This window comes from Takifugu flavidus, chromosome 18 (genome assembly GCF_003711565.1).
Source record: "Takifugu flavidus isolate HTHZ2018 chromosome 18, ASM371156v2, whole genome shotgun sequence".
NCBI lineage: Eukaryota > Metazoa > Chordata > Actinopteri > Tetraodontiformes > Tetraodontidae > Takifugu > Takifugu flavidus.
Window position 1 is genome coordinate 12,640,683 of NC_079537.1, and position 15,705 is coordinate 12,656,387.

The 15,705-nt window shown below is 48.9% G+C and overlaps 2 protein-coding genes and 1 pseudogene across 3 annotated transcripts; all 3 read left to right on the forward strand.

Moving 5' to 3' along the window:
- Positions 1 to 106: 106 nt before the first annotated feature.
- On the forward strand, positions 107 to 2,455 carry tmem220 (transmembrane protein 220). Its single transcript, XM_057015902.1, has 6 exons — positions 107 to 716; positions 791 to 820; positions 894 to 954; positions 1,383 to 1,506; positions 1,827 to 1,886; positions 1,952 to 2,455. The coding sequence occupies exons 1-6, from the start codon at positions 609 to 611 to the stop codon at positions 2,082 to 2,084; spliced, it is 516 nt and encodes a 171-aa protein (XP_056871882.1). The 5' UTR covers positions 107 to 608; the 3' UTR covers positions 2,085 to 2,455.
- Positions 2,456 to 2,567: 112 nt separating this feature from the next.
- LOC130515546 (protein SCO1 homolog, mitochondrial) lies at positions 2,568 to 4,339 on the forward strand. 2 transcript variants are annotated; one of them, XM_057015891.1, is made up of 7 exons: positions 2,568 to 2,786; positions 2,947 to 3,063; positions 3,229 to 3,319; positions 3,398 to 3,595; positions 3,666 to 3,758; positions 3,824 to 3,939; positions 4,014 to 4,339. In XM_057015891.1, the coding sequence occupies exons 1-7, from the start codon at positions 2,613 to 2,615 to the stop codon at positions 4,143 to 4,145; spliced, it is 921 nt and encodes a 306-aa protein (XP_056871871.1). In that variant the 5' UTR covers positions 2,568 to 2,612; the 3' UTR covers positions 4,146 to 4,339. The 2 variants fall into 2 exon arrangements, with proteins under 2 accessions (XP_056871871.1, XP_056871872.1); XM_057015892.1 differs by having other exon boundaries at positions 2,569 to 2,786; positions 2,950 to 3,063.
- A 912-nt stretch (positions 4,340 to 5,251) lies between these two features.
- On the forward strand, positions 5,252 to 15,465 carry LOC130515523 (myosin heavy chain, fast skeletal muscle-like; annotated as a pseudogene).
- The last annotated feature ends 240 nt before the right edge of the window (positions 15,466 to 15,705 follow it).

The following is a 15,705-nucleotide window of genomic DNA, read 5'->3' on the forward strand; positions in this document are numbered from 1 at the left end:
ATCCTCTTCCGTTGCTTTAATCGTCTATCCGGTCCAATTATCAAGTTTATTTCAGTAGTGGGTCCGTGTTAAAGGTCAGAAGGGGGATTGTTGGACGATCTGGCTGCGTCACTGACATTGATATGGATTTTTCTTTTGTCAGTGTTCTGCCAAGGCAAATTTTGACCATAGTCCTCTTTGGTACGAAATGACGTTACAACAGCCAGAATAAGAGAACCATGCTTTTATTTTGTAGAGAATAGTGGGTCGTTGCACCACCGCCCCGTGGACGCATTGACGTTTCTGAGGCGCTTGTTTTGCTGTTCGGGGCAGTTTGGTGACGAACCTCTCGCCGTAGCTGTCGGCACCACAGGGAATACCAGCCGAATCAACTGTTAATACTGACATTATAGCATGAAATAGAACATCTACTACTGGCACGTTCCATCTTTTAAATGACACAAAGCCCCAATATGCGAATTAATGCTTCTTTTTCAACGCAATCAATAAATCGGACTGCCCTCTGTGTAATCAAACACACCCTCGCAGTTTCACTGAAAAGAAGGTGGCATTGTTTATTTCATCTGTACGTCGCGCCGGGGTGGGCGGGGTAGTGAAGCTGGACAGAAATGGGAGACCTTTGTCAGAACCAGAGGAGAAAGTTCTGGTTTGCTGTCATCTGGCGGCTCTGTAACTTCTGCATGTCCGTGTTCTTTAGCCTGGCCACGTATGTCCAGGTGACGCTTTGATTTACTCTCCAGCTCTTCCAGTGTGTTGCGAGATTATTAACAAAAAGGCTTGTTTGTTTCAGATTAACGACCCTGACGCCGGATTATGGATGGTAAGATTACGCAGATGTGTGTTGTACTTGGATGCGTGTGTGTGTGGTTTGACACGGCAGGTTTCTGTTGCAGGTCGGTTATGGAGTCCCCGCCGTCCTGGCTGGACTGGTCGGATTGAACCCCCACGTGACAGGTGGGATCAATTAAAAGATCGTTTTAATCGATTAGCTGCGGGTGTAAGGAGGATTGTTCCTTACTGGCCGAGATGAAACACCTTATTCCAGTTTTCTCCCAGTTTTCACCCTTTTTCAAGCGGTAATAAGGGTTTTTGTCGTGCACAGCGCCACCCCGTGGCCTGACAGCGATTCTATCGATTAGCAGACTAAATGTATAGAGTCCAGTATGATGAAATAGTCTCAAATCTCAATATTTTTATTTGTCTCATGAAAATGATCGACGTTTTAATATAATTGTTTATCTCTGATTTATTTAATCCTGAAATATTTTAGGAAGAAGCTGAGGAAACTATTCATTTTTTATCTTTTATCATCTCTCTTTTATCATCTCTTTGGTGTGAACTCAAATCTGCACCTTGTCTGCCTTTGCTTCTCCTCCCGGCAGAGACTTTGCCCTGGCGGCGTTTATCTGACCTTCACGTGACGCTCTCGGCTGCTGTCGCTGCCATGTTGGCTTGGAGACTTGACAAAGAGCGACTGTCAGAGATGTTCCATCAGGAGGAAGGCAGGTACGGTGTCTGCTGGGACACAGACAGGACAACAGTCTGATTGATCACTGACACGTTAGAACCAGGTCGTGAGCCAGAACTCGTGGTCGGTGCCACATATGGCGTGAATTCTTCCTCAGTGGTCACGGTGAAACGTGCTCTTCCAGTTTTCTCCTATTTCGACCCAGATGAAGCCTGAATAAGAGTTTCTGAGTTTTAAGTGTTTTAAGTTTCGCTTTTTAGAGAAAAATTATTTTCTTTGTAAACATCATCTGAGTACATTTATTGGATATCTGGGTTTTTACTTTCTTGTTTCTTGTGCGTTTGATTTTTGTTTTAAGGGAATTTTCTGGTCTCTTGTTGACGACTGTTTGGCTTCTCCTGTGTCGCCACTCTGGACGGTAAAATCGCACAAATCCAGGTTTTTAATGTCTCTTTATAGTGTCTGACACTCCTTCTCTCTCAGGGCTCCAGTCGGGCTCCTCAGAGTGTTGACGGCGGTCGGCATCACAGTTTTCCCCTTCGTCGCCTGGCTGTATTTCCACCTCAACCAGGAGCTGAGGGCAAACTGGCCGACTCACTGTAAAACTGCAATTTAGCCATTAAAACCATCCTGACGGGTCAGTTTGACTGAAAATCAGGAAGCTGCTTAAATAACACTTGTGTAGAATCAGGGAATAAATGAAGCTGTTCGATGGTTCAGGAGACTATGAGCATGTGTGAGAAACTAAAGTTATTGTTATCTGAAAATTAATGTTCATTAAAGGGACAAAATGCACAATAACAAGTCAAAATCATTAAAGATGTGTTTTTTCACATTTTTCAATAATGTATTTTCATAAAATGTTTTGCACAGCAACTTCCGCATTGCGTAATTCTTCGATATCTAGTTTTTTAAATGATCAAAGAGATTTTATATATTTATAATTGTAATGACTGAACGATTTCTTAAATAAAAGGTGAATTTCCATAGATGTTTGATTTGTTTTATTTAACAGGAGCTCAGAACAAACAATCCTCTACAATATTTGGTGTAATTTGGCTTTTTGCTATGTTGTTATAAAACGTCGTCGCTACTTCCTGTTTCCGGGCACGGCCACTTCCGGGTTCCGGTTGCGGCAGCGAACATGTCTCTGCTGTGTCTTTCATTTCAGAGCCAGACCTGCCGGCTGTTTCACAATACCACCAGAATCGTACACCGATGTTGTCGGAACCGAACGGTCCGTCTGACACACGATGGTTTCTGGGCAGGGAGCAGAAAGATTGACGGACCGTTCGGGCACAAAGTTCAGCGTTTCCCGGTAGGTCACAACTGTCATGTGCACCACTCATCTACACAATTATGGACAGGGGGCTTAACGGGGCCTGGTTGCCATAGCGACGCCATGTAATGTACCTCTCATTAAAGCTGTTTTCATGGGAAAAGTGGCTTATTTCCTTTTACTGACTGAGTTCGTTTAGCAGGATTTGAGTGAGTGGTCCTCCTGCAGGAGCTCCTGGAGGCTTCAGCAACACGCCAGATGGTTTTCATCCATCCCTCCACCTCCATCATCCAGAGATAAAGCCAAGAAGTCTGGGGTCAGTCACAGAAGTTCCTCTTGGTTGTAAAAGCCTGATTTCACAGACGTTTGAGGGATATAATCAGACATGTAATGAAAAACGCCTCCTCTAAGATGATCGACTAGTCACATTAAACCAGCAGCCAGATTCAGTGTGTGGGACTTCTCTGTGTCCTCTCTAAAGCCGGTGACCTGGAAATCCTTAGCAATAACGTTTGCGGTGGGCGGGGCTTTGCTCGGCGGCATGAAATACTTCAAGAAGGAAAAGGAAGAACGTGAGTATTAAGTCGGAGGTGATGGAGATGCAGCAGCTCAAAGTGCACTTTTTAATCACATGTACAAATAATTCCCAGTGATTGAAAAAGAACGGACCAAGTCGATGGGACGGCCGGCGCTGGGGGGCCCGTTCTCCCTCATCGACCACAACAACAAACCCAGAAGGAGCGAGGACTTCCTGGGCCAGTGGGTCCTCATCTACTTCGGGTTCACCCACTGTCCGGACATCTGCCCCGAGGAGCTGGAGAAAATGGTGGAGGTGGTGGACGAGATCGGTAAAACCACCAAACCGTGGATGACGACGGCCACGCCGGCGACTTCACTGACTGGTTCTGTTTTCCACAGATAAAATCAAGTCTCTTCCCAACTTGACTCCCATCCTGATCACCATCGATCCTGACAGGGACACCGTGCACGCCATGGCCGAATACGTCAAAGGTAGAACAAAACATCTGTGCTCCCGTGGAAACACCAGCCCTGAACGAGTCTGTCTGATTTTCCAGAGTTTTCCCCAAAGCTGATCGGCCTGACGGGAACGTCGGCTCAGATCGAGCAGGTTTCCAGATCCTACAGAGTTTATTACAGTCAGGGTCCCAAAGACGAGGACAACGATTACATCGTAGGTTGAAGAGCATCTGCAAAGCAACGCCGACGCCTCAGGTCTTGTTTGCTAACGTGTGCTGCTGCCTTCAGGTGGATCACACCATCATCATGTACCTGGTGGGACCCGACGGACAGTTTGTGGATTATTTTGGACAGAACAAACGGAGCTCGGAGATCAGCGGCGCCATCGCAGCTCACATGAGGAAAGACAGGAAGTCCTGAAAGCAAAACCCTGCACAGTCGGACAAAAGCTGCTGCCGCGACTGGGACGATGTCGTGCTTGTGAAAATCACCAACTTCCTGTCGCATTTCTGCCGTTTGTGCACTTTTTTTCCCTCATGATAATAAAAATATCGCTTATTTATCCAACTCGATGAAATCTGGGCTGTATTAAAGAGGTTTCCTGCTGACCAGGAGCTGCTTTAGGTTTTCTGTTTCTCGGCTGTAGTTTCCAGAACTTCTCGCCGCCACATTTTATAACGGTTCTGATCAGCGGCGCTCCCAGATGCAGACGCCATTGCTGGAAACAAAGACGTCCCACTTGTTTTCCCAGAAGAGGCCGAGTCGCGTCTGCGGGGCAACGAGCTGCTTCTCACATTTGCGTGGCTCCACCCTCGGTGAGACGGGTTCTCCGGTTACAGTCACGCTAAATGTGGTGCGGAGCGGCACCATGTGTCGTCCATCAACCTCCGGGAGCAGAACTCTGAGGACACCGTAGGCGATAACCTGACAAGGAAGCGGACAGATGAGGCACCTTTGCTGGAGGTTGCTAACCGTAGCAACGAGCCGTCCAAGGTTAGCGGGGACGCCGTCAGCCTTCCCTTTTAGTTCAGTTCGAGCTCATCGAAGTGAGTCTGCACACTGGCGGAGTGCAGCAGGGATCAAATCTCGGCCCATTTGGTTTTAATTATAAAGAGGAAATAAATCTCATATCGACCGCAGAATGAAAAGTTGGAGTTGGAGTTTCCTTTTTTTAACACAGATTTTTAAAAGTGATTTGCAAACTTCTGGGGTTCGTTTAATCCAGGGAAAAGTTGTTAGGTTTGGAAGTTCCTCACCCTTTTCTGCTCAGTGTTTTGACCTCAAAGCAGAAGGTTTTGCATTTTAAAGTGATGGATCCCACGAGTCCGAGTGAGACGTGCCGACATCTGTTTGAATCTGGTTAATCCCAGCAGGACTTGGGGGATGAGCAGGTGGTCCCGGTGGTCAGGGTGAAGCTAAAGGTCACGTTACTCAGCAAAGCCACAAAATCCTGTTTTCCTGTCAGAAAACCAAACTTTCACATTAACTTTGTTTCCTTCTGTGTCAGAGTCTCCACAGATGAGCTTCAGAGCGTCTGGATCAGGTGTAGCAGGATGGAAGTCGTGTAAAAATAGTGCTGTAGGATCATCACCTGCCGCCTCTGACATGTTCTTATTACCGTTCCGGGTCTCGTCCCTGAGCTGCTGTGAGATATTGATAATTGACATTCAAATAAGGTGACATTACCCAGTTTGGAAGCTGGGGTTATCTTCAGAGACACATTTGTCAGGATAAAAGGAGCCTCCTCCTCCTGCTGGCTTCACTTTGAGACGTGAAGTCCGCTGGCCGACGGCAGAGGTGCTGAAAGTCCTGCAGAATCTGTGGTTTGCTTCCTGCAGTCTGACCTCTGGTAGGTTTCACTGATAACAGGTTCATCCAGTTTTTGTTGAAGCTGTGCTCCTCACAGTGACCTTCAGGTCCTGACATGAGCAGCGACGCAGAGATGGCCCAGTACGGCCCGGCGGCTGTCTACCTCCGCAAACCTGAGAAGGAGCGTTTGGAGGCCCAGAACCGCCCGTTTGACGCCCGCACAGCCTGTTTTGTCCCCGATGCTAAGGAGCTGTACGTGAAAGGCATCGTGCAGAGCCGAGAGGGCGGCCAGGTCATCGTGAAGACACAAGCTGATGAGGTACGGTGGGACCTCCGACCCGAAGCTTCAGCACCGTTACACCTCTCCGGTTCCTCGTGATATGTCTAACTCTCCATTACATTTAATTAGAGAACGACTCATTAGCTGCCTGCTGATCTGCTGGTGCTCCACAGGGCTCAGCTCTGGGCCCGGCTCATGTTCTTCCTTCATGCAGGACAAATGGTGATTGAATATACCTTCGATGTTTTTCTAGACCGTGAAAGTCAAAGAGGAGGACTGTCTCCCAATGAATCCGCCGAAGTACGATAAAATCGAGGACATGGCCATGATGACGCACCTCAACGAGCCGTCGGTGCTGTTTAACCTCAAAGAGCGCTACGCCGCCTGGATGATTTACGTGAGTCTCAGCAGACTTTCTGTGTCTCCCTGCGTCTGAAGCTCATCACGTTCAACCCTGCAGACCTACTCGGGGCTCTTCTGCGCCACCGTCAATCCCTACAAATGGCTGCCGGTCTACGACCCCCAGGTGGTGGCGGCCTACAGAGGGAAGAAGCGGATGGAGGCGCCGCCTCACATCTTCTCTGTTTCTGATAACGCTTATCAAAACATGCTGACAGGTGAGGAGAGGTCTGTCACCTCGCTGGCAATTTATTTAGCTTTTTAAAAAACCTGCAGGTTTCTCAGTTAAATGTTAAAGTCAGAGGGACAAAATCCAGTTTCCAAAGAAAAATGACGAGTTTAATGCAACAGGTGAGATGAAAGCACTAAAATAATGACGCTTCTTTTCTTCATCTCTGCGTGACCGTCAGATCGTGAGAACCAGTCTGTCCTGATCACGTGAGCCACCTTTTAACCCAAACACTTGTGAATCAGTGAGAACATGGATTATCCGTTATTGATTGATTGTCTTCAAATGTCTCCCAGCGGAGAATCTGGTGCAGGGAAAACCGTCAACACCAAACGTGTCATCCAGTACTTCGCGACAATCGCGGTTTCTGGTGGCGATAAGAAGGAACAATCTGGTAAAATGCAGGTAAACCCCCCCCCCCCCAACTTCTTTAGCGTAGAGATTGTTGTTGAGAACCTCCAGTCGTCTGATGAGCCTGGACGTGTTTTCCAGGGGACGCTGGAAGATCAAATCATTTCAGCCAATCCACTGCTGGAGGCTTTTGGGAATGCCAAGACTGTGAGGAACGACAACTCTTCACGCTTTGTGAGTGGGAGACCTTAAAGGACTCGTCTTAGAACACTGTTCTGTCCCTCTGAGAAGATAATATTTCTCTGGAATTTCAGCCGTTAATCCACCTTTTGTTTGCTTTTGCAACCTCCAGAAGTCCTAAACTTTGTTCTCTTGCAGGGTAAATTCATCAGGATTCACTTCGGAACCACAGGAAAACTGTCGTCCGCTGACATTGAGACCTGTGAGTTTGTTTTTCTCCTTCAGAAAAGCTGATTGTTCCAAGATAACCTCAATAATCCTCACACGTGTCTGACCGCAGACCTGCTGGAGAAGTCCAGAGTCACGTTCCAGCTGTCTGAGGAGAGGAGCTACCACATCTTCTACCAGATTATGACTGGACACAAACCCGAGCTCATAGGTAGGACAAGAACGTTTGGTTGGGAGCTCTTGAGGACCAAAACTACAGTTCTTCTCTTCCTCTCTGCAGAGATGCTTCTCATCACAACCAACCCGTACGACTTCCCCATGATCAGTCAGGGTCAGATCTCCGTGCAGAGCATTGACGACAAAGAGGAGCTGTTGGCCACAGACGTGAGCGGCCTCTTCTGTCACTTCCTGCTTTAACTGGCGCTCTTTAATAGTCGATCCCTCGTGGACAGATGGCCACTGACATCCTGGGCTTCACCAACGAAGAGAAAGTCTCCATCTACAAGCTGACGGGCGCAGTGATGCATTATGGGAACATGAAGTTTAAGCAGAAGCAGCGAGAAGAACAGGCGGAGCCGGACGGCACCGAGGGTGAGATGAACCACTTTCACCGCTTTGCTCTGGTGGAGACGTTCTGAACGAATCTTTGCCGTCTGCCTCTCAGTGGCCGACAAAGTGGCCTTCCTCATGGGCCTGAACTCAGCCGATTTGCTGAAAGGCCTCTGCTACCCTCGAGTCAAAGTGGGGAACGAATATGTGACCAAAGGTCAGACCGTCCCCCAGGTACTGTAAAAAAGAGGCGACGGTGAGAAAATGAGCAGCATGAATATAGAAACATCAAGGAATGTGGATGTGTTACAAGTTATTGGAATCAATAACGTGATTGCAGCTAGATTTATCTGAACCGGATCTGCTTTAGTCCCAAACGTTTCCATGGTGATGAAGGTTTGTCTCAGGTGACCAATGCAGTCGGTGCTCTGGCCAAGTCCGTGTACGAGAAGATGTTCCTATGGATGGTGATCAGGATCAACGAGATGCTGGACACCAAGCAGCCCCGGCAGTTCTTCATCGGAGTGTTGGACATCGCTGGGTTTGAGATATTCGATGTGAGCTTTGCTCCGGCCCGCCTGTGCTCGCAAACATCCGCATTTTAGTCTTTAACTGCTTCTTCTGGTCCCAGTTCAACAGCATGGAGCAGCTCTGCATCAATTTCACCAATGAGAAGCTGCAACAGTTTTTCAATCATCACATGTTTGTGTTGGAACAAGAAGAGTACAAGAAGGAGGGGATTGACTGGGAGTTCATCGATTTTGGGATGGATTTAGCCGCCTGCATTGAGCTCATTGAAAAGGTAGGATCCACGCCCGGCATAGTAGCATCTATTTGTGAGCTGCAGATGATAACTGAGATGATTTCAACAGCCAATGGGGATCTTCTCCATCCTGGAAGAGGAGTGCATGTTCCCCAAGGCCACAGACGTTTCCTTTAAGAACAAACTCTACGACCAGCATCTCGGGAAAAACAACGCCTTCCAAAAGCCGAAGGTGGTCAAAGGCAAACCCGAGGCTCACTTCTCTCTGCTTCACTACGCCGGCACGGTCGACTACAACATCTCCGGATGGCTGGAGAAGAACAAGGACCCGCTGAACGAGTCTGTGGTGCAGCTTTACCAGAAGTCTTCCATCAAACTGCTGGCTGTGCTGTACGCTTCGTTCTCCGGTGCAGAAGCAGGTAGAACATTGCAGCCTTGACTCGAAGATTCGCTCCCACCAGGAGCCCACCTGTCACCTTTCTCCTCTGCTTGGTAGACTCGGGTGGAGATGCTGGAGGCAAAGGTGGAAAGAAAGGAGGAAAGAAGAAAAGTGGCTCTTTTCAAACGGTGTCGGCAGTTTTCAGGGTACGAGGCTAAAAGTGTATATTTGGTGACAGATGGGTCAGAATCAGAACTTCAGCTCAGTACTCTCGACCCCTGATGTCCTGCAGGAAAATCTCGGGAAACTGATGACCAACCTGAGGAGCACCCACCCCCACTTTGTGCGTTGCCTGATTCCCAATGAGTCCAAAACTCCAGGTACCACGCGACCCCTAACTGTCCAGCAGCAGTTAGACCTGTGTTGCCTGACCTTGACCTCCCTACAGGGATCATGGACAATCACCTGGTCATTCACCAGCTACGCTGCAACGGCGTGCTGGAGGGAATCCGGATCTGTAGGAAGGGCTTCCCCAGCAGGATTCTCTATGCTGACTTCAAGCAAAGGTCACTTATGTACTTCCTTCAACAGTTTTGGAAAAGATCTTTCTGTAACTGGAGGTTTTCTCACGTCCAACACGAATCAGGAATGTGGAGAGATGCGTTTGTGTCGAGAGGATTAAGGTTCGGATTACGTGTCCTTGTGGTCTTTAAAACAGGTACAGGATCCTGAATGCCAGTGCCATCCCAGAAGGACAGTTCATCGATGGAAAGAAAGCTTCTGAGAAGCTTCTGGGTTCGATCGACGTCGACCACACACAGTACAGATTTGGCTCCACGAAGGTGAGCTTTTATCTTCAAAGCAACACTGTGGTGGACTGGACACAGCAGTTCGGCGTTGTTGCAGGTTTTCTTCAAAGCTGGACTCCTCGGAACTCTGGAGGAGCTGCGAGATGAAAAACTAGCTTCTCTGGTGACCCAGACTCAAGCGCTCTGTCGTGGTTACGTCATGAGGAAAGAATTCAACAATTTAATCGCACGGCGGTAAGTTGAATAGGAAAGTGTCGCCCCAGACGTCCCCAGGACGCGGCAGCTGAAATCGGTCCGTCTCGCAGGGATTGCGTCTGGATTCTGCAATACAACTTGCGCTCCTTCATGAACGTGAAACATTGGCCGTGGATGAAGCTGTTCTTCAAAATAAAGCCGCTTCTGAAGAGCGCGAAGACTGAAAAGGAGATGGCAACCATGAAGGACGACTTCATCAAGTGTAAGGACGACCTGGCCAAGTCCGAGGCCAAGAGAAAGGAGCTGGAAGAGAAGATGGTCTCTCTTCTGCAGGAGAAAAATAACCTTCTCCTTCAAGTGCAGTCAGTGAGTGTCTCAGTGAAAGAACCCACCAGACCTGAGAGGTCTCGGACCTTCAGCTTTCTTATCTGTTCTCTTTTGCAGGATTCGGAGAATCTCTGTGATGCTGAAGAGAGGTGTGAAGGCTTGATCAAGAGTAAAATCCAGCTGGAGGCCAAACTCAAAGAGGTGAGCGAGAGGCTGGAGGACGAGGAGGACGTTACAGCCGAGCTGACGGCCAAGAAGCGTAAGCTGGAGGATGAATGTTCTGAGCTGAAAAAAGACATCGATGACCTGGAGATGACGCTGGCTAAAGTGGAGAAGGAGAAACATGCCACGGAGAACAAGGTTGGGGAAGTCTTGGCCGATGGGTTTTCTGTCCGGTGGGACGTCTTGGATTTTTTTGTGTCTGTCTGCAGATGAAAAATCTAATGGATGAGCTGAGTGGTCAGGATGAGAACATTGGCAAACTGACAAAGGAAAAGAGAGCCCTTCAGGAGGCCCATCAGCAGGTTCTGGATGACCTTCAGGCTGAGGAAGATAAGGTCAACACCTTGACCAAAGCCAAGTCCAAACTGGAACAGCAAGTGAATGACGTGAGTATCTGTTGCTGCCGGGAAGCAACGGCCATGTTTGGCATCTCACATCACTGTTTGATTTGCCACCAAGCTTGAAGGTTCACTGGAGCAGGAGAAGAAGATTCGGATGGACCTGGAGCGAGCCAAGAGGAAGCTGGAGGGAGACCTGAAGATCACTCAGGAGTCTGTGATGGACCTCGAGAATGACAAACAGCAATCTGAGGAGAAGATTAAGAAGTGAGGTCATTGATGCAGATGTGATGTTCTCCTCCATCAGTCTGCATGAGCCTTTGAGAGAAGCAGCACGTTAGCAGCACGCCGATCACCGTCTTCTTGTTCCAGGAAAGAATTTGAGAACAATCAGCTGCTGAGCAAGATCGCAGATGAGCAGGCGATGAACAACCAGCTTCAGAAGAAGATGAAGGAGCTTCATGTACCCACATCAAAGTGCTCCCTTTAACTCCCAACATTTCTGTCGTGATGCTAAAATCCTCGTTTGCAGGCTCGCATTGAGGAGCTGGAGGAGGAAGTCGAGGCCGAGCGAGCCGTCCGTGCGAAGATCGAGAAGCAACGTTCCGACCTTCTGCGAGAGATCGAGGAGATCAGTGAGCGTCTGGAGGAGGCTGGAGGAGCCACCACCGCTCAGGTCGAGATAAACAAGAGGAGGGAAGCCGAGTTCCTGAAGCTGCGACGCGACCTGGAGGAGTCGACGCTGCACCACGAGGCCACAACCGCTGCGCTGCGCAAGAAGCACGCGGACAGCATGGCGGAGCTGGGCGAGCAGGTGGACAACCTCCAGAGGATCAAGCAGAAGCTGGAGAAGGAGAAGAGTGAGCTGAAAATGGAGATCGACGACTTGAGCATTAACATGGAAAACGTCGCAAAAGCCAAAGTGAGAAGTCCGAGTGTGAAGTAAAAAGGTACCGATCCATTCAGTCACACGTCACGCGTGTTTTAGGTCAACCTGGAGAAGATGTGTCGCTCACTGGAAGATCAGCAGATGGAGCTGAAGACCAAGAACGATGAACACATGCGTCAACTTACAGATGTGATCAATCAGAGGGCTCGCTTCCAAACTGAAAACGGTACTTTAGAGACATTCTGTTGATTCCACCTGATAAACATCATTTAATGCAACGTTAACTAGCACAAATACAGTTTTTTCATATTTAATTCTCCATTTTTGCCCCTTTGTAGCCGAATTTTCTCGACAAATGGAGGAACGAGAAAGCCTCATCTCCCAGCTGACGAGAGGGAAGCAGGGATTCACCACACAAATCGATGAGTTGAAAAGGCTCATTGAAGAGGAGTCAAAGGTAACAACAGCCCACTTCCTGTCAGGGTGCTGAGGCCACCTGGCCCCCAGCTTCTGGATTTACACCTCTTGTTGTTGGGACAGGCGAAGAACGCCCTGGCTCACAGTTTGCAGTCGGCCAGACACGACTGCGATTTGCTTCGTGAGCAGTTTGAGGAGGAACAGGAGGCCAAAACTGAGCTGCAGCGGAGTCTGTCCAAGGCCAACAGCGAGGTGGCGCTGTGGAGGAACAAGTACGAGACGGACGCCATCCAGCGCACCGAGGAGCTCGAGGAGGCCAAGTACTGATGGCATAATGGCACAATGACATTAAAAGAGGTGAATTTCAGCTGTGGTGCTTCTACGTTGTTATTATTGAGTACGTTCTCAACAGGAAGAAGCTGGCTCAGCGTCTCCAGGAGGCTGAGGAGCAGATCGAAGCCGTGAACTCCAAGTGCGCCTCGCTGGAGAAGACCAAACAGCGTCTCCAGAGCGAGATGGAGGATCTCATTCATATGAAGAAGCTCTGGATCACTTGGAGACCATGAAAAGAGAAAATAAAAACCTGCAACGTAAGTGAAAGTCCGTTAGATCAGCACCGTCGACGCTATTCTGAGACTAAAGTCAGCCTGATGTTTCAGAGGAGGTGTCAGACCTGACAGAGCAACTCGGTGGGAGCGGAAAGACGATTCACGAACTGGAGAAGTTCAAGAAGCAGGCAGAGACCGAAAAATATGAGATGCAAACGTCACTGGAGGAGGCAGAGGTACAGAAAAGTAGAGCCAAATGATGCTGAAACCAAAGTACAAATGAGTTACTCAGACGTCTCTGCAGGCTTCCGTGGAGCAAGAGGAGTCAAAGATCCTGCGAGTGCAGATGGAGTTCAACCAGGTCAAGGCTGAAATCGACAGGAAGTTGGCAGAAAAAGACGAGGAAATGGATCAGATGAAGAGGAACCACCAGAGGGTGATGGAGTCCATCCAGGCCACTCTGGACGCTGAGGTCCGGAGCAGGAACGATGCCCTGAGGGTGAAGAAGAAGATGGAGTGTGACCTGAATGAGATGGAGATTCAGATGAGCCACGCCAACAGGCAGGCAGCTGAGGCCCAGAAACAGCTGAGGAACATCCAGGGACAGCTGAAGGTGCGTGAGACAGAGGAGGACGGCTACTGGGATTAGCATTAGCACATTTCAGCTAACAGTCGTCTTGTCTTATCACTCAGCTGTAGCATTGAGGTTTTTAGCTCCCAGGATCTAAATGAACCACAAGGACAAGTATCAGCAGCAGACAGAAGCCACTGGTTGGGTGGGCAGAAGCCTTTTAAACATCTCTGAAACTCTCCTCAGGATGCCCAAATTCACCTGGATGACTCCACAAGGGGGCAGGATGACATGAAGGAGCAGGTGGCCATGATGGAACGCAGGACAGCTTTGTTGCAGGCTGAGGTTGAAGAGCTTCGCGCAGCGGTGGAGCAGACGGAGCGCAGCCGGAAACTGGCTGAGCAGGAACTGGTGGACGCCAGCGAGCGGGCGGGTCTGCTGCACTCGCAGGTCGGTAGAGTCGCCAAGTTCTTTATCGTAAGGTGACAGTCTAACCTGAAAACATGTCTCTAAACTCAGAACACCAGTCTCCTCAACACCAAGAAGAAGCTGGAGTCTGATATAACGCAGCTTCACTCTGAGATGGAGGAGGCTCTTCAGGAGGCCAGAAACGTAGAGGAGAAAGCCAAGAAGGCCATCACCGACGTGAGTGGCCCTCAGCATGGTCTTCATCCCCATAACAAAGGACATTTAACGCTCCTCCTGTGGCTCCTCCAGGCTGCCATGATGGCTGAGGAGCTGAGGAAAGAGCAGGACACCAGTGCACATCTGGAGAGGATGAAGAAGAACCTGGAGGCCACCGTCAAGGACCTGCAGCATCGCTTGGATGAGGCAGAAAACTTGGCCATGAAAGGGGGAAAAAAACAGCTTCAGAAATTGGAGGCCAGAGTTCGTATGAATGAACGTTAAAACAGGAAGTGGGTATTTTACAGGTGAGCAACTGTTCCTGTTCCTGTGGTTCCTGCAGGTCCGAGAGCTGGAAACTGAGCTCGAAGCGGAGCAGAAACGTTGTTCAGAGGCGGTCAAAGGCGTACGCAAATATGAGAGGAAGGTCAAAGAGCTGACTTATCAGGTGACCCGTGACTCTCGTCTCCTTTTTATTGTCTCAACTGACCGACTGAAGACGTTCTTCCCATCGTTCAGTCTGACGAAGACAAGAAAAACAACATCCGTCTGCAAGATTTGGTGGACAAACTTCAGAACAAGATGAAGATCTACAAGCGACAGGCCGAAGAAGCCGTGAGTGAAGTTTGACCTGCAGGACGCTGCTGAAGATCTGACCTGATCCGCCTGATTTTGACTGACTGACTGGTTGCTCTGCAGGAGGAGCAGAGTAACGTCCACGCCAGCCGATTCAGGAAGGTCCAGCACGACCTGGAGGAAGCTGAGGAGAGAGCTGACACGGCTGAGTCGCTGGCCAACAGGATGAGAGCCAAGAGTCGCGAGATCGGGTCCAAGGTAGGACAGGTGGCTGATATGGTGATGATGATGATGATGATGATGGTGATGATGATGGTGATGATGATGATGGTGGTGGTGATGATGGTGATGATGATGGTGGTGATGATGATGATGATGATGGTGATGATGATGGTGATGATGATGATGGTGATGATGATGGCGATGATGATGGTGGTGGTGACGATGATGATGATGATGGTGGTGATGGTGGTGATGATGATGATGGTGATGGTGATGATGGTGGTGATGATGATGGTGATGATGATGATGGTGGTGGTGATGGTGATGATGATGATGGTGATGGTGATGGTGATGACATCAGTGATCACAGCTGATCCATCAACTTTGGTGTGTTTTCCAGGCTCAGGACGGTAAAGTGGAGTAGCTGAAACTGGACCCTGGAGGAGGAAACAAACATTATGTTTAGCGTTAGCATTAGCGGTTAGCGCTGCTGCCTCATAGTGAGACGGTTTGACCTTTGGTTCTGTGTGTTCCAGCTTCCCTCCCATATTTTAAGTTCACAAACATTTCGTTGATTGGAGACTCTAAACTGGCCCTTTGGTGGGAGTGTGTCCAGTTTCTGGACTGGTCACCAGTCCGGGCTGGAGCGTCACCTCTCATCCTGTAACCACGGCGATGTTACAGCACCCGCCTGTCCTGATGAGGATTATTTGTCATTAATTTAACATCAGCAGACTGATCAAAACAGGTTAATGTGTTTGATGTTCCTATATTTCTGTTTCCAGAACATTGACATCAGATATTCATGAATAAAGATCTTCTCCTGCTCTCACTACTGTCTGAGTTGTGAATGTTTGTTTTATGTTAAGTTGCTCTGAGCTGATTAAACAGAAAGTTTTCCTGGTATAATTTTCCTTTTTTAAGTGCAGAGGTTGACCAGCAGGTGGAGCTGTGGCCAGAGATCTCAGATACGTTCTCGTCGTAATCAACCTCCGTCCTGCAGGGGGCGCTACAGGTGTCAAACCTCTCGAGACGTTAAGACACGTGAAGACGCTGGACATTTGACCCAGTCGAT

Bases quoted from the DNA above. Each gene is read 5' to 3' on its own strand.
- tmem220 (XM_057015902.1), top strand. From the start codon at position 609: ATGGGAGACCTTTGTCAGAACCAGAGGAGAAAGTTCTGGTTTGCTGTC. The intron at 955-1,382 runs GTGGGATCAATT...TCCTCCCGGCAG, and splicing joins ATTGAACCCCCACGTGACAG to AGACTTTGCCCTGGCGGCGT. The intron at 1,887-1,951 runs GTAAAATCGCAC...CTTCTCTCTCAG, and splicing joins CTGTGTCGCCACTCTGGACG to GGCTCCAGTCGGGCTCCTCA.
- LOC130515546 (XM_057015891.1), top strand. From the start codon at position 2,613: ATGTCTCTGCTGTGTCTTTCATTTCAGAGCCAGACCTGCCGGCTGTTT. The intron at 2,787-2,946 runs GTAGGTCACAAC...GAGTTCGTTTAG, and splicing joins ACAAAGTTCAGCGTTTCCCG to CAGGATTTGAGTGAGTGGTC. The intron at 3,759-3,823 runs GTAGAACAAAAC...CTGATTTTCCAG, and splicing joins CATGGCCGAATACGTCAAAG to AGTTTTCCCCAAAGCTGATC.